Source organism: Poecile atricapillus, chromosome 4, assembly GCF_030490865.1.
Source record: "Poecile atricapillus isolate bPoeAtr1 chromosome 4, bPoeAtr1.hap1, whole genome shotgun sequence".
In the NCBI taxonomy this organism is placed as follows: domain Eukaryota; kingdom Metazoa; phylum Chordata; class Aves; order Passeriformes; family Paridae; genus Poecile; species Poecile atricapillus.
Window position 1 is genome coordinate 74,602,035 of NC_081252.1, and position 22,104 is coordinate 74,624,138.

The 22,104-nt window shown below is 60.4% G+C and overlaps 2 protein-coding genes and 1 long non-coding RNA gene across 4 annotated transcripts in view; 1 reads left to right on the forward strand and 2 right to left on the reverse strand.

Moving 5' to 3' along the window:
- Positions 1-16,841, reverse strand: part of VPS16 (VPS16 core subunit of CORVET and HOPS complexes) — a 29,157-nt gene extending 12,316 nt beyond the window's left edge. Inside the window, exons 1-15 of the mRNA XM_058837117.1 lie at positions 16,623-16,841; positions 14,189-14,277; positions 14,012-14,106; positions 11,408-11,536; positions 10,364-10,508; positions 9,591-9,706; positions 8,832-8,954; positions 7,394-7,449; positions 6,494-6,583; positions 6,016-6,110; positions 4,963-5,039; positions 3,378-3,509; positions 2,310-2,437; positions 1,833-1,868; positions 698-806 (exon numbers count right to left, since the gene is read on the reverse strand). Of these exons, the coding sequence (XP_058693100.1) occupies positions 698-806; positions 1,833-1,868; positions 2,310-2,437; positions 3,378-3,509; positions 4,963-5,039; positions 6,016-6,110; positions 6,494-6,583; positions 7,394-7,449; positions 8,832-8,954; positions 9,591-9,706; positions 10,364-10,508; positions 11,408-11,536; positions 14,012-14,106; positions 14,189-14,277; positions 16,623-16,675 (1,473 nt within the window). The 5' untranslated portion in view covers positions 16,676-16,841. The remainder of the gene's footprint in view (positions 1-697; positions 807-1,832; positions 1,869-2,309; positions 2,438-3,377; positions 3,510-4,962; positions 5,040-6,015; positions 6,111-6,493; positions 6,584-7,393; positions 7,450-8,831; positions 8,955-9,590; positions 9,707-10,363; positions 10,509-11,407; positions 11,537-14,011; positions 14,107-14,188; positions 14,278-16,622) is intronic.
- A 1,263-nt stretch (positions 16,842-18,104) lies between these two features.
- Positions 18,105-18,739, forward strand: LOC131579054 (uncharacterized). The gene is made up of 3 exons (XR_009277624.1): positions 18,105-18,151; positions 18,251-18,592; positions 18,657-18,739. It is a non-coding gene; the product is annotated as an uncharacterized LOC131579054 (long non-coding RNA).
- NAT8 (N-acetyltransferase 8 (putative)) lies at positions 18,726-21,907 on the reverse strand. Of its 2 annotated transcripts, none has more exons than XM_058838475.1 (2): positions 21,532-21,907; positions 18,726-19,452 (listed from the first exon to the last, which is right to left on the reverse strand). In XM_058838475.1, the coding sequence occupies exon 2, from the start codon at positions 19,442-19,444 to the stop codon at positions 18,785-18,787; it is 660 nt and encodes a 219-aa protein (XP_058694458.1). In that variant the 5' UTR covers positions 19,445-19,452; positions 21,532-21,907; the 3' UTR covers positions 18,726-18,784. The 2 variants fall into 2 exon arrangements, with proteins under 2 accessions (XP_058694458.1, XP_058694457.1); XM_058838474.1 differs by lacking the exon at positions 21,532-21,907 and adding an exon at positions 21,306-21,475 and having other exon boundaries at positions 18,742-19,452.
- Positions 21,908-22,104: the final 197 nt, after the last annotated feature.

Below are 22,104 nucleotides of genomic sequence, written 5' to 3' on the forward strand. Positions count from 1 at the left end.
AGCTGTCCCCAGATATCCCCAGCTGTCCCCAGCTGTCCCCATGTCCCCAGCTGTCCCCAGGTGTATCCCCAGCTGTCCCCAGGTGTCTTCAGGTGTCCCCATGTCCCCAGGTGTCCCCAGCTGTCCCCAGGTGTCCCCAGGTGTATCCCCAGGTGTCCCCAGCTGTCCCCAGGTGTCCCCAGCTGTCCCCAGGTGTCTTCAGGTGTCCCCATGTCCCCAGCTGTCCCCAGGTGTCCCCAGCTGTCCCCAGGTGTCTTCAGGTGTCCCCATGTCCCCAGGTGTCCCCAGGTGTATCCCCAGGTGTCCCCAGCTGTCCCCAGGTGTATCCCCAGCTGTCCCCAGGTGGCCCCAGGTGGCCCCAGGTGTGTCCCCAGCTGTCCCCAGATATCCCCAGCTGTCCCCAGGTGTATCCCCAGCTGTCCCCAGGTGTCCCCAGGTGTCCCCAGCTGTCCCCATGTCCCCAGGTGTCTCCCCAGGTGTCCCCATGTCCCCAGGAGTGTCCCCAGGTGTCCCCAGGTGTGTCCCCAGCTGTTCCCAGATATCCCCAGGTGTGTCCCCAGCTGTCCCCACGTGTCCCCAGGTGTGTCCCCAGCTGTCCCCACGTGTCCCCAGCTGTCCCCAGGTGTATCCCCAGCTGTCCCCAGGTGTCCCCAGCTGTCCCCAGCTGTCCCCATGTCCCCATGTCCCCAGGTGTCACCTTGTAGCAGGCCCAGTGTGCCAGGATGCGGCTGACGCCCTGCATGGCCGGGAGCCGCAGGAAGTCACAGATGCGGATGGCCAGAGGGTACAGGCGGCGCAGGACCAGCCTGGGGACACCGACACGGGGGACAGGGGTCAGAGGGGACAGAGGGGACATGGAGGGGACAGAGGGGACATGGAGGGGACAGAGGGGACATGGAGGGGACACCGACACAGGGGACAGGGGTCAGAGGGGACACAGGGGACATGGAGGGGACAGAGGGGACAGCAGGGGTCACAGGGACATGGAGGGGACAGGGGACACACTGGAGGGTCACAGTCACACAGAGGGGACAGCGGGACACAGGGGGACACTGTGGGGACAGGGGACACATAGGGGACAGAGGGGATAGCAGGGTCAGGGGGACACATAGGGGACAGGGGGACACCAGAGGGGACAGGGGGACACATTGTGGGGACAGGGGATCCACTGTAGGGACAGGGGACACAGTGTGGGAACAGGGGACACATTGGGGGGACAGGGGGACACCAGAGGGGACAGAGGGACACCAGAGGGGACAGGGGGACACCAGAGGGGACAGGGGGACACCAGGGGGGACAGGGGACACTGTGGGGACAGGAGACACATAGGGGACAGAGGGGATAGCAGGGGTCAGGGGGACACATAGGGGACAGGGGGACACCAGAGGGGACAGGGGACACATTGTGGGGACAGGAGACACTGTGGGGACAGGGGACACAGAGGGGACAGGGGACACAGTGGGGACAGGGGACACCAGAGGGGACTGGGGACACATTGTGGGGCACAAGGAGTTGGAGCTGGGTTGGGTTTGGGAGGATCCCAAGGGCTTGGAACTGCTCAGCCCCGGATACGGGAATGGGATCCATGGGATGGGATGGGATGGGATGGGGAATTTGGGATGGGGAATTTTGGACGGGGTATTTGGGACAGGGACTGTGGGATGGGAATTTGGGATGGGGAATTTGGGATGGGGAATTTGGGATGGGAATTTGGGATGGGGAATTTGGGATGGGGAATTTGGGATGGGGTATTTGGGATGGGGTATTTGGGACAGGGACTGTGGGACAGGGCCTGTGGGCCGGGAGCCGTGGGCAGGCTCAGGAGCCCTCACCTGTCCAGCAGCACCTCGATGGTGAGCTGCTTGTACCTGTGGGGACAGTCAAGGGACAACCGGGACCACAACACCCCCGAGGGACCCGATCCCACCCCGGGAGGGATCTCCAGGAGGGATCTCTGGGAGGATCTCCAGCAGGGATCACCAAGGGATCTCCAGCAGGGATCTCTGAGGGATCTCCAGCAGGGATCTCCAGCAGGATCTCCATCAGGATCTCCAGGAGGAGGGATCTCCATCAGGATCTCCAGCAGGATCTCCAGCAGGATCTCCTCAGGATCTCCATCAGGATCTCCATCAGGATCTCCTCAGGATCCCCATCAGGATCTCCATCAGGATCTCCATCAGGATCTCCTCAGGATCCCCATCAGGATCTCCATCAGGGATCTCCAGCAGGATCTCCAGCAGGATCTCCAGCAGGATCTCCATCAGGATCCCCATCAGGATCCCCATCAGGATCCCTCCCCGTGAGGATACTGGGTGAAGGTGAGCGGGATCCCGATCTGGTAGTCGCGGACGGCGTTGAGGACCCGCAGGTCCTGGCACATCCGCACGAAGCTCTCCGGAGGGAACTTGTCCAGGAAACACTTCCCGAAGGAAGCAGCCTGCGGGAAAAGCAGAGGGAAAATCCTTCGGCTTCGGCCTCCTCATCCTCCTCATCCTCCTCCTCCTGGAGAGAGGGAGAATCCCTGGGGACGGGAAAAGGATCTGGAACATTCCATGGGATGGGAAAAGGATCTGGAACATTCCATGGGATGGGAAAAGGATCTGGAACATTCCATGGGACAGGGAAGGATCTGGAACATTCCATGGGACAGGAAAAGATCTGGAACATTCCATGGGTCAGGAAAAGGGGCTGGAACATCCCATGGGATAAAGAAGGATCTGGAACATTCCATGGGATAAGGAAGGATCTGGAACATCCCCTGGGACAGGGAAGGATCTGGAACATTCCATGGGACAGGGAAGGATCTGGAACATCCCACGGGATAAGGAAGGATCTGGGAACAACCCATGGGACAGGGAAGGATCTGGAACATTCCATGGGACAGGGAAGGATCTGGAACATTCCATGGGATAAAGAAGGATCTGGAACATTCCATGGGATAAAGAAGGATCTGGAACATCCCCTGGGATAAAGAAGGATCTGGAACATCCCCTGGGATAAGGAAGGATCTGGAACATCCCCTGGGACAGGGAAGGATCTGGAACATCCCCTGGGATAAAGAAGGATCTGGAACATTCCATGGGAAAAGTAAGGATCTGGAATATTCCATGGGACAGGGAAGGATCTGGAACATCCCCTGGGATAAAGAAGGATCTGGAACATCCCCTGGGATAAAGAAGGATCTGGAACATTCCATGGGATAAGGAAGGATCTGGAACATCCCCTGGGACAGGGAAGGATCTGGAACATCCCCTGGGACAGGGAAGGATCTGGAACATCCCCTGGGATAAGGAAGGATCTGGAACATTCCATGGGACAGGGAAGGATCTGGAACATCCCCTGGGACAGGGAAGGATCCGGGATCATTCCAGGCTCACCCTCAGCAGGGATTTCTGCGTGTCGGGCTCGTGCTCGTAGCCCGCGGCCTCGATGCACTGGCCCACGGCCTCGGGGAGCAGCTGCTGCTCCCGGATCTCCCGCAGGTACTCATCGGCTTTCTGGCTCTGCTTCTGCAGGAAAACAGAGATGGGGGAGATGGGAGGGGCTGGGAAACACTGGGAAACACTGGGAAACACTGGGAGGAGGTGGGAGGCACTGGGAGGCACTGGGAGGAGCTGGGAGGCACTGGGAAGCACTGGGAGGCACTTGGAAGCACTGGGAAACGCTGGGACGGGCTGGGAGGAGCTGGGAAGCATTGGGATGCACTGGGAGGAGCTGGGAAGCGCTGGGAAGTGCTGGGAAGCACTGGGAGGCACTGGGAGGCACTGGGATGAGCTGGAAGGAGCTGGGAATCACTGGAAAGCGCTGGGAGGTGCTGGGAGGCACTGGGAAGCACTGGGAAGCACTGGGAGGAGCTGGGAGGAGCTCGGAGGCGCTGGGAAGTGCTGGGAAGCACTGGGAAGCACTGGGAAGCACTGGGAATCACTGGGAAGCACTGGGAAGCACTGGGAATCACTGGGAAGCACTGGGAGGCACTGGGAAGCACTGGGAGGTGCTGGGAAGCGCTGGGAAGCACTGGGAGGAGCTGGGAGGAGCTGGGAAGTGCTGGGAGGAGCTGGGAGGAGCTGGGAAGTGCTGGGAGGAGCTGGGAAGCACTGGGAAGCTCTGGGATGAGCTGGGAGGCACTGGGAAACGCTGGGAAGAGCTGGGAGTGACTGGGAGTCACTGGGAAGCGCTGGGAAGCACTGGGAGGAGCTGGGAGGCACTGGGAGGTGCTGGGAAGCACTGGGAGGCACTGGGAGTCACTGGGAGTCACTGGGAAGCGCTGGGAAGCACTGGGAGGCACTGGGAAGCACTGGGAGGCACTGGGAAGAGCTGGGAGGCACTGGGAAGTGCCGGGAGGCCAGGATGCGCTGGGAAGCACTGGGAGGCACTGGGAATCACTGGGAAGCACTGGGAATCACTGGGAAGCACTGGGAAGCACTGGGAGGCACTGGGAAGCACTGGGAGGCACTGGGAGGTGCTGGGAGGTGCTGGGAAGCGCTGGGAATCACTGGGAGGCACTGGGAAGCACTGGGAATCACTGGGAAGCACTGGGAAGCACTGGGAGGCACTGGGAAGCACTGGGAGGCTCTGGGAAGCACTGGGAGACACTGGGAAGCACTGGGAGGAGCTGGGAGGAGCTGGGAATCACTGGGAAGCGCTGGGAAGCACTGGGAATCACTGGGAATCACTGGGAAGCACTGGGAGGCACTGGGAAGCACTGGGAGGCTCTGGGAAGCACTGGGAGACACTGGGAAGCACTGGGAGGAGCTGGGAGGAGCTGGGAATCACTGGGAAGCGCTGGGAAGCACTGGGAATCACTGGGAAGCACTGGGAAGCACTGGGAGGCACTGGGAAGCACTGGGAAGCACTGGGAGGCACTGGGAAGCACTGGGAAGCACTGGGAATCACTGGGAAGCACTGGGAATCACTGGAAAGCCGGGATCCGGCCCCTCGGGATCCCTGGGAATCGGGGATCACCTCGTATTCCTTCTGTGCCTCCAGGAGGAGAGCGCCCGGAGCCATGGACGCGATCCGGAAAATCTCCTGGCTGGCTTCTGCAGGGATGGGATAAACGGGGAGTGAGGGGGTGGAACTGCCAGGACCCCACAGCATCCCCTGGATCAGGGAATTCGGGATCTTCAATCCCATCCCAATCCCAGCCATGGCAGCCTGGAAAGGATCCAGGCCTCTCCTGCCTGGATTCCTCCATGGAATCCTGGAATCCCGGCAGGGATCTTGAATCCCGTCCCATTCCAACCCAAACACCTCCCACCATCCCAATGGATCCAATCCCAAAGTCCAGCCTGGCCTTGGGCGCTCCCAGGGATCCACAGGAAATCTGGGAATTCCTTGCCAATATCCCAGCCCAATCTCCCCTTTCCCTTGGGAAGCCATTCCCTGGCTCCTGTCCCTGCAGCCCTTGGCCCCAGTCCCTCTCCAGCTCTCCTGGAGCCCCTGCAGGGACTCTCAGCATTCCCTGGATTTCTCCCTTCTCCAGGGGAACATTCCCAGCTCTCCCAGAGCAGAGGAGCTCCCGAATCTCAGACCTTTTTCTGTTGGAAGGGACCTTAAATCCCACCAATTCCCACCCCATCCAGGGCAGGGACAGCTCCCACCATCCCAGCTGGATCCAAATCCATCCCAACCCAGCCTTGGGCATTCCCAGGGATCCACAGAAATCTGGGAATTGCAGAATCCCAGGCAGGAATTCCTTGCCAAGATCCCAGCCCAATCTCCCTTTTCCCTTGGGAAGCCATTCCCTGGCTCCTGTCCCTGCAGCCCTTTCCCAAATTCCAGCTCTCCTGGAGCTCCTTTAGGGACTCTCAGCATTCCCTGGATTTTTCCCTTTTCCAGGGGAACATTCCCAGCTCTCCCAGCCCGAATCCCGGACTGGTTTGGGATTCAATCCCATCCCATTCCCAGCAGGGACAGCTCCCGTTATCCCAGGCTGCTCCCAGCCCCATCCCACCCATCCTTGGACATTCCCAGGGATGGAGAATCCACAGGGAATTCCTGTGCTGGGATCCCCACCTGGGATCTCGTGCAGGAACTCGTGGGAGGAGCGGGACAGGATCCGGACCCCGTCCAGCTCCGGCACCAGGTGGGAATCCTCATCCAGGACAAAGCTGGGATCCGGCTAAGGAGCCACAGGAATTACCCAGGGAGGGAAATCCCGGGAATGGGGAAGGGCTGGGACACAGGGAAGGGCCTGGGATCATCCCTGGGGACAGGGAATTCCTGCGAACATCCCTGGGGACAGGGAATTCCTGGGATGATCCCTGGGGCAGGGAATTCCTGGGAACTTCCCATGGGACAGGGAATTCCTGGGATCATCCCATGGGACAGGGAATTCCTGGGATCATCCCATGGGACAGGGAATTCCTGGGAACTTCCCATGGGACAGGGAATTCCTGGGATCATCCCATGGGGACAGGGAATTCCTGGGATGATCCCATGGGACAGGGAATTCCTGGGATGCTCCCTGGTGCTCCCCATTCCCGAAGGATACCGGATGCTCTCCGAGGAATTTCCCACCACCATCAGCTGCCGCTCCCAGGCCAGCACCACGGCTCGCTGCCGGCTCCGGGGCCGCGTGCACCTGCCGAGACAAACCCCGGACATCCCAAATCCTGGGAATGCAAATCCCTGGGAATCCCAAATCCTGGGAATCTCAAACCCCTGGGATCCCAAATCCTGGGAATGCAAATCCCTGGGAATCCCAAATCCTGGGAATCCCAAATCCTGGGATCTCAAATCCCTGGGAATCCCAAATCCCTGGGATCCCAAATCCTGGGAATCCCAAATCCTGGGAATCCCAAACCCCCAGCATCCCAAATCCCTGGGAATCCCAAATCCTGGGAATCCCAAACCCCTGGGAATCCCAAATCCTGGGAATCCCAAATCCCTGGGATCTCAAATCCCTGGGAATCCCAAATCCTGGGAATCCCAAATCCTGGGGATCCCCAAACCCCTGGGATCCGAAATCCTGGGAATCCCAAACCCCTGGGATCCCAAATCCTGGGAATCCCAAATCCCTGGGATCCCCTGAAGGAACCCCCAAATCCCTGGGATCCCGCAACCCTGGGATCCCCAAATCCCTTAACCCCAAATGACTGGGACCCCCAAACCCCTGGGAATCCCAAATCCCTGGGAATCCCAAATCCCTTAACCCCCAATCCCTGGAATCCCCTAAATTCCTGGGATCCCCAAACCCCTGGGATCCCAAATCCTGGGATCCCCAAATCCCTGGGAGCCCCCAATCCCTGGGATCCCCCAAACCCCCAGGATCCCAAACCCCTGGGAATCCCAAATCCCGGGAATCCCAAATCCCTGGGATCCCAAATCCTGGGATCCCCCAAATCCCTTAACCCCCAAATCCCAGGGATCCCCCGAGGAACCCCCAGCTCACCAAACCATCTGCTTGGGAGGGGAGCGGATGCCGGTGTTGAAGTCGGAGAATTTCTCCTGTGGGAGAGGAGAGAGGTCTGGGATACACCTGGAGAGGTTTGGGATACACCTGGAGGGGTTTGGGATACACCTGGAGGGGTTTGGGATACACCTGGAGAGGTTTGGGATACACCTGGAGAGATCTGGGATACACCTGGAGAGGTCTGGGATACACCTGGAGAGGTTTGGGATACACCTGGAGGGGTTTGGGATACACCTGGAGGGGTCTGGGATACACCTGGAGGGGTTTGGGATACACCTGGAGAGGTCTGGGATACACCTGGAGGGGTCTGGGATACACCTGGAGAGGTCTGGGATACACCTGGAGAGGTCTGGGATACACCTGGAGAGGTTTGGGATACACCTGGAGGGGTTTGGGATACACCTGGAGAGGTTTGGGATACACCTGGAGAGGTTTGGGATACACCTGGAGGGGTTTGGGATACACCTGGAGAGGTCTGGGATACACCTGGAGAGGTCTGGGATACACCTGGAGAGGTTTGGGATACACCTGGAGGGATCTGGGATACACCTGGAGAGGTCTGGGATACACCTGGAGGGGTCTGGGATACACCTGGAGGGATCTGGGATACACCTGGAGAGGTCTGGGATACACCTGGAGGGATCTGGGATACACCTGGAGAGGTCTGGGATACACCTGGAGGGGTTTGGGATACACCTGGAGAGGATCAGATACACCTGGAGAGGTTTGGGATACACCTGGAGGGGTCTGGGATACACCTGGAGGGGTTTGGGATACACCTGGAGGGGTCTGGGATACACCTGGAGGGGTTTGGGATACACCTGGAGGGGTCTGGGATACACCTGGAGAGGTTTGGGATACACCTGGAGAGGTTTGGGATACACCTGGAGGGGTCTGGGAGATTCCAGGTGTGGCTCTGGAAGGGAACAGAGCTCCAGGAAAAGTGGGAAATATTCCAGTGTCAGGGAAAAGGAAAAGGAAAGGGGGAAAAGGGGAAAAAAAGGAAAAAAATGGGAAAAAATGGGGAAAAAAAGGGGAAAAAAAGGGGAAAAAAAGGGGAAAATGGGAGAAAAAGGGGAAGGGAAGGGAAGGGAAGGGAAGGGAAGGGAAGGGAAGGGAAGGGAAGGGAAGGGAAGGGAAGGGAAGGGAAGGGAAGGGAAGGGAAGGGAAGGGAAGGGAAGGGAAGGGAAGGGAAGGGAAGGGAAAGGAAAGGAAAGGAAAGGAAAGGAAAGGAAAGGAAAGGAAAGGAAAGGAAAGGAAAGGAAAGGAAAGGAAAGGAAAGGAAAGGAAAGGAAAGGAAAGGAAAGGAAAGGAAAGGAAAGGAGCTGGGTTTGGGAGACAGGGAAAGCACCAGAACCAGCTCTGGGATGGGGGGTGGTCTGACCCCCCCAGGGACCCCCAGGCCAGGGGGGCTCACCTTGAGCGAGGCTGGTCCCATCCAGACGGTGCCGGAGTCGGAGAAGAGCGCGAGGTGCCGGTGGGTGAAGGACACGGCCATGTGCAGGAACGGCCCCGCCGAGGGGCTCAGCCCGGGGGGAGCCTGGCCAGGACAGGGGGGACACCAGGGGACACCGGGGGACACTCAGGGTGACCCCACAGGTGACGTGCTCGGAATGGGGGACCCTTCCCAGCCACCCAGCCCTCGGCTCTTATCCACACTGGTGCCTGGGAGAGCGGCAGGGACGGGGTGGGAGAGAGTGGGGGGAGTGGGGAGCGTCCCTGGGGATGGGGGAAGGAGCTGGGAACATCCCTGGGGATGGGGAATGGATTTGGGAACATCCCTGGGGACAGGGAAAGAGCTGGGAGCATCCCTGGGGATGGGGAGAGGATTTGGGAACATCCATGGGGACGGGGAAAGGATTTGGGAGCATCCCTGGGGATGGGGGAAGGAGCTGGGAACATCCCTGGGGACAGGGAGAGGATTTGGGAGCATCCCTGGGGATGGGGAAAGGATTTGGGAACATCCCTGGGGACGGGGGAAGGACCTGGGAGCATCCCTGGGGACGGGGAATGGATTTGGGAATATCCCATGGAATAGGAAGATGACCTGGGAGCCCTAGGGGCCAGTGAGGACAGTGGGGCCAGTGGGGCCAGTGAGGACAGTGGGGACAGTGGGGCCAGTGGGGACAGCAGGGACAGTGGGGACATGGGGACAGCGGTGGCAGGTGTCCCTCACCAGCACGGAGCAGGAGGTGCTGTCCAGCAGGAAGAGCTCCTGTCCCAGGGCCAGCAGCACCACGGTCACCCTGTCCTGGGACAGCACCGACCAGCAGGACGGGGGCTTCTGCAGCCCTGCGGGGACAGGGACAGATGGGACAGGGACAGGGACAGATGGGACAGGGACAGGGGACGGGGACAGGGACAGGGACAGCTGGGACAGGGACAGGGACAGGGGACAGGGGACAGGGGACAGGGGACAGCTGGGACAGGGACAGCTGGGACACGGGACAGCTGGGACAGGGACAGGGGACAGGGACAGGGGACAGGGACAGGGATAGCTGGGACAGGGACAGCTGGGACAGGGACAGGGACAGGGGACAGGGGACAGGGACAGGGATAGCTGGGACAGGGACAGCTGGGACAGGGACAGGGACAGGGGACAGGGACAGGGACAGGGGACAGAGACAGATGGGACAGGGACAGGGGACAGGGACAGGGGACAGGGAACAGGGGACAGCTGGGACAGGGACAGCTGGGACAGGGATAGGGACAGGGGACAGGGACAGGGACAGCTGGGACAGGGGACACAGGGACACCCCATGATACCTGGGACAAGGGGACAGGGGACACAGGGCCAGGTGACACCTCGGGACAGGGGGACATGGGGACAGCACGACACCCCAGGAGAGCTGACAGGGACAGGGGACAGGGGGACACCTGGGGACAGGGGGACACCTGGGGACAGGGGGACATGGGGACAGGGGGACATGGGGACAGGGTGCCACCCACCAGGGACCTCGGGCAGGCGGCGCAGTTTGAGGTCCTCGATGTTGGTGGCCAGCGAGAAGCGCAGGGCCCCGGTCAGGATGGCCACGCCCGTCCCAAACTCCGTGTGGAAAACCTGAGCCTCCAACACGTGGTTCTGGAGCACCTCCTGCGGGGACAGGGACACTGGGGACACACTGGGGACACTGGGGACACACTGGGGACACTGAGGGGACACTGGGGACACACTGGGGACATGCTGGGGACACTGGGGACACTGGGGACACTGGGGACACTGGGGACACACTGGGGACACACTGGGGACACTGGGGGGACACTGGGGACACACTGGGGACACACTGGGGACACTGAGGACACAGGGGACACTGGGGACACTGGGGACACTGGGGACACACTGGGGACACACTGGGGACACTGGGGACACACTGGGGACACACTGGGGACACTGGGGACACACTGGGGACACACTGGGGACACTGGGGACACTGAGGGGACACACTGGGGACACACTGGGGACACTGGGGGGACACTGGGGACACACTGGGGACACTGGAGCACCTCCTGCAGGGACAGGGGACACTGGGGACACTGGGGGGACACTGGGGAATCCCAAACCCCAAACCCCAAAATCCCAAATCCCAAACCCAATCCCCAATCCCCAATCCCAAACCCCAATCCCCAATCCCAAATCCCCAACCCCAAATCCCAATCCCCAATCCCCAAACCCCAAATCCCAATCCCCAATCCCCAAACCCCAATCCCAAACCCCAATCCCCAATCCCAAATCCCAAACCCCAAACCCAAATCCCCAATCCCACCCCAAAATCCCAAACCCCAATCCCAAATCCCCAATCCCAAATCCCCAATCCCAAATCCCAAATCCCCAAACCCAAACCCAAATCCCCAATCCCACCCCAAAATCCCAAACCCCAATCCCAAATCCCCAATCCCAAATCCCCAATCCCAAACCCCAAACCCCAATCCCAAACCCCAATCCCCAAACCCCAAACCCCAATCCCGATCCCGGTCCCGCTGGTGACCGCTCACGTTTCCCATGCTGAAGTGCCGCTGGAACTCGCAGAACAGGCTGTACACCAGCACCGTCCCGTCCTCCTGGATGCACAGCAGCTCCTCCCCTGCCGTCCAGCCCAGCTGCACCAGCCGCCCGCTCTTCCACTGCCGAACCACCAGAACCTCACTGCGAGATCCAGAACCTCACTGGGAGATCCAGAACCTCACTGGGAGATCCAGAACCTCACTGGGAGCTCCAGAACCTCACTGGGAGATCCAGAACCTCACTGGGAGCTCCAGAACCTCACTGGGAGATCCAGAACCTCACTGGGAGATCCAGAACCTCACCCACAGCTCCAGAACCTCACTGGGAGATCCAGAACCTCACTGGGAGCTCCAGAACCTCACCCACAGCTCCAGAACCTCACTGGGAGATCCAGAACCTCACTGGGAGATCCAGAACCTCACCTGGAGCTCCAGAACCTCACTGGGAGATCCAGAACCTCACTGGGAGCTCCAGAACCTCACTGGGAGATCCAGAACCTCACTGGGAGATCCAGAACCTCACCTGGAGCTCCAGAACCTCATCCACAGCTCCAGAACCTCACTGGGAGATCCAGAACCTCACTGGGAGCTCCAGAACCTCACTGGGAGATCCAGAACCTCACTGGGAGCTCCAGAACCTCACTGGGAGATCCAGAACCTCACTGGGAGATCCAGAACCTCACCCACAGCTCCAGAACCTCACTGGGAGCTCCAGAACCTCACTGGGAGATCCAGAACCTCACCGGGAGATCCAGAACCTCACTGGGAGATCCAGACCCTCACCTGGAGCTCCAGAACCTCACTGGGAGATCCAGAACCTCACTGGGAGATCCAGAACCTCACCCACAGCTCCAGAACTTCACCCACAGCTCCAGAACATCACCCAGAGCTCTTCCACTGCCGAACCACCAGAACCTCACTGGGAGCTCCAGAACCTCACCGGGAGATCCAGAACCTCATCCACAGCTCCAGAACCTCATCCAGAGCTTGGACACCTTGTCCAGAGCTTGGACACCTCGTCCAGAGCTCCAGAACCTCGTCCAGAGCTCCAGAACCTCGTCCAGGGCTCCAGAACCTCATCCAGAGCTTGGATACCTCATCCAGAGCTCCAGAACCTCGTCCAGGGCTCCAGAACCTCACTGTGAGGTCCAACACCTTGTCCAGAGCTCCAGCACCTCATCCAGAGCTCCTGAACCTCATCCAGAGGTCAGGAACCTCATCCAGAGCTTGGACACCTGACTGTGAGGTCCAACACCTCGTCCAGAGCTTGGACACCTGACTGTGAGCTCCAACACCTCGTCCAGAGGTCGAGCACCCCACCTGCCCTGGCTCTGCAGGTCCCTGCAGTTGTGGCACTGTCCCCATGTCCCTCCCAGCCCCTGGCAGGGGAGAGGAGAACGTTCCTGTGGCTCCAAACCCCATCCCATCCCTGGGGCACCAGGGACAGGATTCTCCCGCTCCAAACTTCATCCCATCCTCTTCCTCCAGCCCAGGGCAGCTCCCTCTCACCCTGTCCCCAAACCCGGGCTGTCTGTCCCCAAACCTGGGCTGTCTGTCCCTAAACCTGGGCTGTCTGTCCCCAAACCCAGGGTGTCTGTCCGTCCCCAAACCCAGTGTGTCTGTCCATCCCCAAACCCACGGTGTCCGTCCCCAAATCCACAGTGTCTGTCTGTCCCCAAACCCAGCGTGTCTGTCTGTCCCCAAACCTGGGCTGTCTGTCCCCAAACCCAGTGTGTCTGTCCATCCTCAAACCCGCGGTGTCCATCCCCAAACCCAGCGTGTCTGTCTGTCCCCAAACCTGGGCTGTCTGTCCCCAAACCCAGCGTGTCTGTCTGTCCCCAAACCCAGTGTGTCTGTCTGTCCCCAAACCCAGCGTGTCTGTCTGTCCCCAAACCCAGTGTGTCTGTCTGTCCCCAAACCCAGCGTGTCTGTCTGTCCCCAAACCCAGTGTGTCTGTCTGTCCCCAAACCCAGCGTGTCTGTCTGTCCCCAAACCCAGCGTGTCTGTCTGTCCCCAAACCCAGCGTGTCTGTCTGTCCCCAAACCCAGTGTGTCTGTCTGTCCCCAAACCCAGCGTGTCTGTCTGTCCCCAAACCCAGCGTGTCTGTCTGTCCCCAAACCCGGGCTGTCTGTCCCCAAACCCAGCGTGTCTGTCTGTCCCCAAACCCGGGCTGTCTGTCCCCAAACCCGGCGTGTCTGTCTGTCCCCAAACCCGGGCTGTCCGTTCCCAAACCCGCAGTGTCTGTCTGTCCCCAAACCCGGGCTGTCTGTCCCCAAACCCGCGGTGTCCGTCCCCAAACCCAGCGTGTCTGTCTGTCCCCAAACCCGGGCTGTCTGTCCCCAAACCTGGGCTATCTGTCCCCAAACCCGCGGTGTCCGTCCCCAAACCCAGCGTGTCTGTCTGTCCCCAAACCCAGTGTGTCCGTCCCCAAACCCAGCGTGTCTGTCTGTCCCCAAACCCGGGCTGTCTGTCCCCAAACCCAGTGTGTCCGTCCCCAAACCCAGCGTGTCTGTCTGTCCCCAAACCCGGGCTGTCTGTCCCCAAACCCAGCGTGTCTGTCCCCAAACCCGGCGTGTCCGTCCCCTCCCGGCTCACCGGGACACTGGCCAGGAGCAGCCCTGAGGATGAGTAGATCTCCAGGAGCGGGCGGGCGCCGGGCGTCTTCTCCCGCCGGGAATTCCTCAGCAGAGCTGGGAGAAGGAGGGGACATTCCCAGAGCTGTCACCAACACTGCCCTGGAGCAGGACGGGGGTCTGGGGGGGCTGCACCCACCTATGGGACCCCCATAGGGGGCAGCTGCCACCACACAGTCACGAAGGTCCTCCCGAAGCCCCCATTCCATGGAGTAGAGCTCCAGCTTCCTGCAGGGACACGGATTGGATGGATGATGGATGATGGATGATGGATGGATGGATGGATGGATGATGGATGGATGATGGATGATGGATGATGGATGATGGATGGATGGATGGATGATGGATGATGGATGGATGATGGATGGATGGATGGATGGATGATGGATGATGGATGGATGATGGATGGATGGATGATGGATGATGGATGGATGATGGATGATGGATGGATGATGGATGGATGGATGGATGATGGATGATGGATGGATGATGGATGATGGATGGATGATGGATGATGGATGATGGATGGATGATGGATGGATGGATGATGGATGGATGATGGATGATGGATGATGGATGATGGATGGATGATGGATGATGGATGGATGGATGATGGATGATGGATGATGGATGATGGATGATGGATGATGGATGGATGATGGATGGATGATGGATGGATGATGGATGGATGGATGATGGATGATGGATGGATGATGGATGATGGATGGATGATGGATGATGGATGGATGGATGATGGATGGATGATGGATGGATGGATGATGGATGATGGATGATGGATGGATGATGGATGGATGATGGATGATGGATGGATGGATGATGGATGATGGATGGATGATGGATGATGGATGGATGATGGATGATGGATGATGGATGGATGGATGATGGATGATGGATGGATGGATGGATGATGGGTGGATGATGGATGATGGATGATGGATGATGGATGATGGGTGGATGATGGATGATGGATGATGGATGGATGATGGATGATGGATGATGGATGATGGATGATGGATGGATGGATGATGGATGATGGATGATGGATGATGGATGATGGATGGATGATGGATGATGGATGATGGATGGATGATGGATGATGGTTGGATGATGGTTGGATGATGGTTGGATGATGGATGATGGATGGATGGATGATGGATGGATGGATGGATGGATGATGGATGATGGATGGATGATGGATGGATGATGGATGATGGATGATGGATGGATGATGGATGGATGGATGATGGATGATGGATGGATGATGGATGATGGATGGATGGATGGATGGATAATGGATGATGGATGGATGATGGATGGATGATGGATGGATGATGGATGGATGATGGATGATGGATGGATGATGGATGATGGATGGATGGATGATGGATGATGGATGGATGATGGATGGATGATGGATGGATGGATGATGGATGGATGGATGATGGATGGATGGATGATGGATGGATGGATGGATGATGGATGGATGATGGATGATGGATGATGGATGGATGATGGATGATGGATGATGGATGGATGATGGATGGATGGATGATGGATGGATGATGGATGATGGATGATGGATGGATGATGGATGATGGATGGATGATGGATGGATGATGGATGATGGATGGATGGATGGATGGATGATGGATGGATGGATGATGGATGGATGATGGATGATGGATGATGGATGGATGGATGGATGATGGATGGATGATGGATGGACGGATGATGGATGGATGGATGATGGATGGATGGATGATGGATGATGGATGATGGATGGATGGATGGATGATGGATGATGGATGGATGATGGATGGATGATGGATGGATGATGGATGGATGATGGATGGATGATGGATGATGGATGATGGATGGATGGATGATGGATGGACGGATGATGGATGGATGGATGATGGATGGATGGATGATGGATGATGGATGATGGATGGATGGATGGATGATGGATGGATGGATGATGGATGGATGATGGATGATGGATGATGGATGGATGATGGATGGATGGATGGATGATGGATGATGGATGGATGATGGATGATGGATGGATGGATGGATGATGGATGGATGGACAGACAGACACGCAGCAGGCGCAGGGATGGAGGAACCACAGACGGTGCCCACCCCCGAACCAGCCCTGGGACACCCCAACACATCTCAGGCTCCCCCAATCCCCCCTGGGAACCCCAGAGCCCCCCAGGAATGCCCCAGACCAGCCCGAGGAGCCGCTCCCACCTCGGGACCCCCCGGCGACCCCCAGGAGCCTCCTCCACCCCAAGACACCCCCTGGGACCCCTCAGCCATGCCGGGACCCCTTTCCCAGCCAGCCCAACATCCACGAGACCCCTCTGGGAAACCTCAAACCCCACAGACACCCCGGGACCCTCCAGCCATCCCCGGGACCCCCAAGACTCGTGAGGACCCCGGGGACCCCCAGGCGGCCCCACAGAGCCCGGCCCAGGCCCCGAACCCCGCCCCGGCCATCCCCGGGACCCCCCCCAAACACAGCCGGTGCCGCTCCCGCTGCCCCTCACCGGTAGAAGGTCTCCTCGCCCAGCGGGTTCCAGTTGGCCGTGTAACAATCCATGGCGCAGCCGGGACGGGGGAACCGGGATGGGGAGAGGAGAACCGGGACTGAAACCGGGATCGGGACCCGGCGGTCCCGGCGCTTCCCTCCCGGCGCTTCTCTCCCGGCGCTTCCCTCACGGCGCTTCCCTCCCGGTCCTTCCCTCACGGCGCTTCCCTCACGGCGCTACGCTGCGTACGTCACGTCCTGACGCCAGGCTGGGCGGCGCCATCTTGAGTAAGGGCACGGGCAAGTGAATGGGGAGCCTCCGCCATCTTGAGTGAGGGCAGGAGGAAGGCGGAACCGCCGCCATCTTGAGTGAGGGCAGGAGGAAAGGCGGAACCGCCGCCATTTTGGGTGAGGGCAGGAGGAAGGCGGAACCGCCGCCATCTTGGGTTAGGGCAGAGGGAAAGAACCGCCGCCATCTTGTGTGAGGGCAGAGGGAAGGAACCGCCGCCATCTTGGGTGAGGGCAGGAGGAAGGCGGAACCGCCGCCATCTTGGGTGAGGGCAGGAGGAAGGCGGAACCGCCGCCATCTTGGGTGAGGGCACAGGCCTTGTCCCCCAAAGTGTCGCCTGTCCCCAAAAGATTTCCCCTCTCCCCCAAAATCTCCGTAGTCCCCGAGTGTGTTCCAAATTTCCTCTTTTCCCCAAAGGTGTCCCCTAAGACGGCCCCCGTTCCACCAAGGATGTTAAACTCTAGAAGTCGCAGCGCGGTTATGAGAGCAGGTGTGAATTTATTCAGCGCTGAGGGATCATTCCTCCTGAGGCACGCACACCTCGGAGACTCATTTCTCCCTTTTTTATTCTCTACAGACAAGGGTTACACGATATGCCTAATACATATTCATTTGCTAACCCCGCTTGTCCCTGTTTTGTATTAAAATTAGTAGAAGTCCAAAGAATCTACAAAGAATCCACAAAGAATCCAAGGAACCCCCTCATCCTGCGGCGCCTTTATCCTTGCACTCAATTTATTTATTTCTTTGCACTCCTTATCTTTAGTCTTTATCCTCCTCCTGCTCTTGCAGGAGCAGTCAAAACTTCACATGAGTTTTGTAGCCCCTTCTTCTACTCAAAGCATTTCTTGATACGCCGTTGCTAATTGTTAATTTCTCTGTTTGAGGCTGGGGTGACGCCTGGCGGCCCGGGGCCGGGTTTTGGGGTGCCGGGGAAACGCCTCCTGGGCCAGGTTTGGGGTTTCACCCAGGACAACGCCTCCTGTGCCAGGTTTGGGGTTTGTCCTGGGGAAACGCCTCCTGGGCCAGGTTTGGGGTTTCACCCAGGACAATGCCTCATGTGCCAGGTTTGGGGTTTCTCCTGGGGCAACAGGTTTGGGGTTTCACCCAGAACAACACCTCCTGTGCCAGGTTTGGGGTTTCTCCCAGGGCAATAGGTTTGGGGTTTCTCCTGGAGCAACACCTCATGTGCCACGTTTGGGGTTTCACCCAGGACAATGCCTCATGTGCCAGGTTTGGGGTTTGTCCTGGGGCAACAGGTTTGGGGTTTCACCCAGAACACCTCATGTGCCACGTTTGGGGTTTCTCCCGGGGGAACACCTCCTGTGCCAGGTTTGGGGTTTCTCCTGGAGCAACAGGTTTGGGGTTTCACCCAGGACAACACCTCCTGTGCCAGGTTTGGGGTTTCAGCCAGAACAATGCCTCGTGTGCCAGGTTTGGGGTTTCTCCTGGGGGAACACCTCCTGTGCCAGGTTTGGGGTTTCTCCCAGGGCAATAGGTTTGGGGTTTCTCCCGGGGGAACACCTCATGTGCCAGATTTGGGGTTTGTCCTGGGGCAACAGGTTTGGGGTTTCACCCAGGACAACGCCTCGTGTCTCAGGTTTAGGGTTTGTCTTGCGCAACACCTTGTGTGTAGATTTGGAGTTTGTCCCGGGACAACACCTCGTGTGCCACGTTTGGGGTTTCTCCTGGAGCAACAGGTTTGGGGTTTCACCCAGGACAACATCTTGTGTGCCACATTTGGAGTTTCTCCTGGAGCAACAGGTTTGGGGTTTCCCCTAGGACAACACCTCCTGTGCCAGGTTTGGGGTTCCTCCCAGAACAACACCTCCTGTGCCAGGTTTGGGTTTCCTCCCGGGGCGGCACTGCCCGTTCCAGGCGCCGCTTGGGCCCTACTTGGCGCCATCCCCCAAATCGTGGCGGTAGCGCAGGACCTGGAAGTTCAGCAAGGTGCACAGCAGCAAGGGGTAGGAAGCTCCCACCCTACGGAACCCCACGCCCTCGTAGAGCCGCTGCGCCGCCACCTGCACCACGGAGGTGCTGAGCACCACGGCGCTGTAACCGCGGGCGCGGGCGAAAGCCAGCACCTCCCGGCACAGCGCCTGCGCCAACCCGTGGCCCCGGTGCTCCCGGCCCACCGACATCCTCCTCAGCTCCAGCTCGCCGCCGCCCGCCGGCTCCACCGCCACCATGCCCACCACCGCGCCGCCCTCCTCGGCCACCCAGAAGCGGCACTCGGGCGAGCGCAGGTAGGCGCCGGCCACGTCGCACAGGTCGGTGCCCAGCGCGTCGCGCACGTACTCGGCGCACGCCGAGCGCACCAGCAGCCAGAGCAGCACCAGCGCCAGCGCCACCGCGCCCAGCCCCAGCACCCAGGAGCCGGCGGCCGCCCGCGCGGCCACGAAGACGGCCAGCAGCGCCAGGCGCACCCGCGACGCCCGCAGCACGTGCCGGAAGGCGGCCGGAGCGTGCTCCAGCATGCCGCGGGCGAAGAGAGCTCGGACGGCCTCGTAGTCCTGCTCCTGGTACTGCCGGATGCGGAACGACGCCATGGGGGCACCTGTGGGGGATACAGGGGGGTCAGGGCAGCGCTGGGAGCGGGGATGGACGGGGGAAAACAGATCCGGTCACTGGGGTGGTGCAGGGGGTCAGGGCAGTGCCCAGCCAGGGATCCCCAGGACACCCCCAGATCCCATCTTTGAGGTGGCACAGGGGGTCAGGGCAGTGCCATAGATGGGGACCCCCAGAACACCCCCAGATCCCATCTTTGGGGTGGTGCAGGGGGTCAGGGCAGTGCCATAGATGGGGACCCCCAGAACACCCCCAGATCCCATCTTTGGGGCAGCACAGGGGGGTCAGGGCAGTGCTCACATTCTCAGGGACCCCCAGGACACCCCCAGATCCCATCTTTGGGGTGGCACAGGGGGTCAGGGCAGTGCCATAGATGGGGACCCCCAGAACACCCCCAGATCCCATCTTTGGGGCAGCACAGGGGGGTCAGGGCAGTGCCCAGCCAGGGACCCCCAGGGTACCCCCAGATCCCATCTTTGGGATCCACAGGGGGTCAGGGCAGTGCTCACATTCACAGGGACCCCCAGAACACCCCCAGATCCCATCTTTGGGGCAGCACAGGGGGGTCAGGGCAGTGCTCACATTCTCAGGGACCCCCAGGGTACCCCCAAAACTCTTGGGGGATTGCATAGGGGGGTCAGGCAGTGCTCACCTTACCAGGGACCCCCAGAACACCCCCAGCCCCAGCCCTGGGGTGGCACAGGGGGGGTCAGGGCAGTGCCCAGCCAGGGACCCCCAGGGTACCCCCAAAACTCTTGAGGGATGGCACAGGGGGGTCAGGCAGTGCTCACCTTACCAGAGATCCCCAGGATACCCCCAAACACATTTCAGGGATTGCACAGGGGGTCAGGCAGTGCCCACATTCAGAGGAAACCCCGGGGTGCCCCCAGACCCAGCCCATGGGTGGCACAGGGGGTCGGGCAGTGCCATAGATAAGGACCCCCAGGATACCCCCAGATCCCATCTTTGGGATCCACACGGGGTCAGAGCAGTGCCCACATTCACAGGGACCCCCAGGGTACCCCCAGATCCCATCTCTGGGATCCACACGGGGTCAGAGCAGTGCTCACATTCACAGGCTCCCCCAGGGTACCCCCAGATCCCATCTTTGGGATCCACAGGGGGTCAGGGCAGTGCTCACATTCACAGGGACCCCCAGAACACCCCCAGACCCATCTTTGGGGTGGCACAGGGGGTCAGGGCAGTGCCATAGATGGGGACCCCCAGGATACCCCCAGGATACCCCCAGATCCCATCTCTGGGATCCACATGGGGTCAGGGCAGTGCCCACCTTCACAGGGACCCCCAGAACACCCCCAGCCCCAGCCCTGGGGTGGCACAGGGGGTCAGGGCAGTGCCATAGATGGGGACCCCCAGGATACCCCCAGAACACCCCCAGATGCCATCTCTGGGATCCACATGGGGTCAGGGCAGTGCCCACCTTCACAGGGACCCCCGGGGTGCCCCCAGGGGTCAGGTGGCACAGGGGGGTCAGGGCAGTGCCCACACAGGGACCCCCAGAACACCCCCAGCCGCAGCCCTGGGGTGGCACAGGGGGGTCAGGGCAGTGCCCACACAGGGACCCCCAGAACACCCCCAGCCGCAGCCCTGGGGTGGCACAGGGGGGTCAGGGCAGTGCCGGTGCCGTTCCCACCCGGGGGATCCCCCAAAATCAAGGGGGGGAAGAAGCAGGGGGTCCCTTTCCGCTCTCGAAGGGTCCTCAGGGGTTCATCCCCCGAGCCCAGCGGGGCAGGGGCTGGGCCTGGCACACCCGGGGGGGCACAGGGAAGAGCAGCAGGATTTGGGGGTGCCCCATCACCTCCCCGGGACCCCGACACTCACCGGGAGCCGCGGCACGAACCGCCCCGGGCAAAGGTGGGAAGTGCCAGTGCCGGAGGGGGCAAAGGGACAGGTAGGGACACGGGGAGAGGCGGGGACACGGGGACAGCCTCCTCCCGAAGGGAAAAGGATGGGGGGGGGTCCCCAAATTACCCCAAACCCCGCGGGGTCCGCTCAAACCTCACCCCAGCCCCCCCAAACACAAATCCCTCCCAGCCGCCCCCCCCACCTGCTGCTCCCGGCTCTGTCGCTCCTCAAACCGGGGCCGGCGGCTCCGCAGCTCCTCGGGGCGATGCGGGGGGTCCCTCACGGGGTCCCGGGGGGCTCGCTGACCCCTCCCAGCACCACGCCGAGGGGGTTCGGGTTATTTATTTTTGGGGGTGCGGGTTTTGTTTCCCGCAAGCCCCAGGCCGGGCTGCGCCGGCGGCTCCCGGCGCTGGAAGATGCCGGATGCGTTCAGCCCATGGGTGCGGGGCTCGCTGGGCTCTGGGGGGGCTCCGGGGGCAGCCCGGGGAGGGGAGGGGATGGGAAGGGGGGGACACCCCCAGTTCGGGCCGTGCCAGGCCGGAGGAGGCTCCGGGAGGCGCTGCCAGCGCAGGCGCCGAGGAGCGGGGAGCGCTGCCCCTGCCGATGATGCCACAAACCCACCCCGGGGGGGGCTCTGGGGTCACCGCGGGGGGATTCAGGGGGAGCAGCAGCCCAGCAGGGCACGGGGGACCCCCAAAATCCCGGGGATGGGGCAGCGATGGGGGGTGGGAGGGGGGGTCCAGCCCGTCCCGGTGTGGGGAGCCAGGGTCACCCC

Excerpts from the sequence above, each read along its gene's own strand:
- NAT8 (XM_058838475.1), bottom strand. The coding sequence starts at position 19,444 with ATGGCGTCGTTCCGCATCCGGCAGTACCAGGAGCAGGACTACGAGGCC.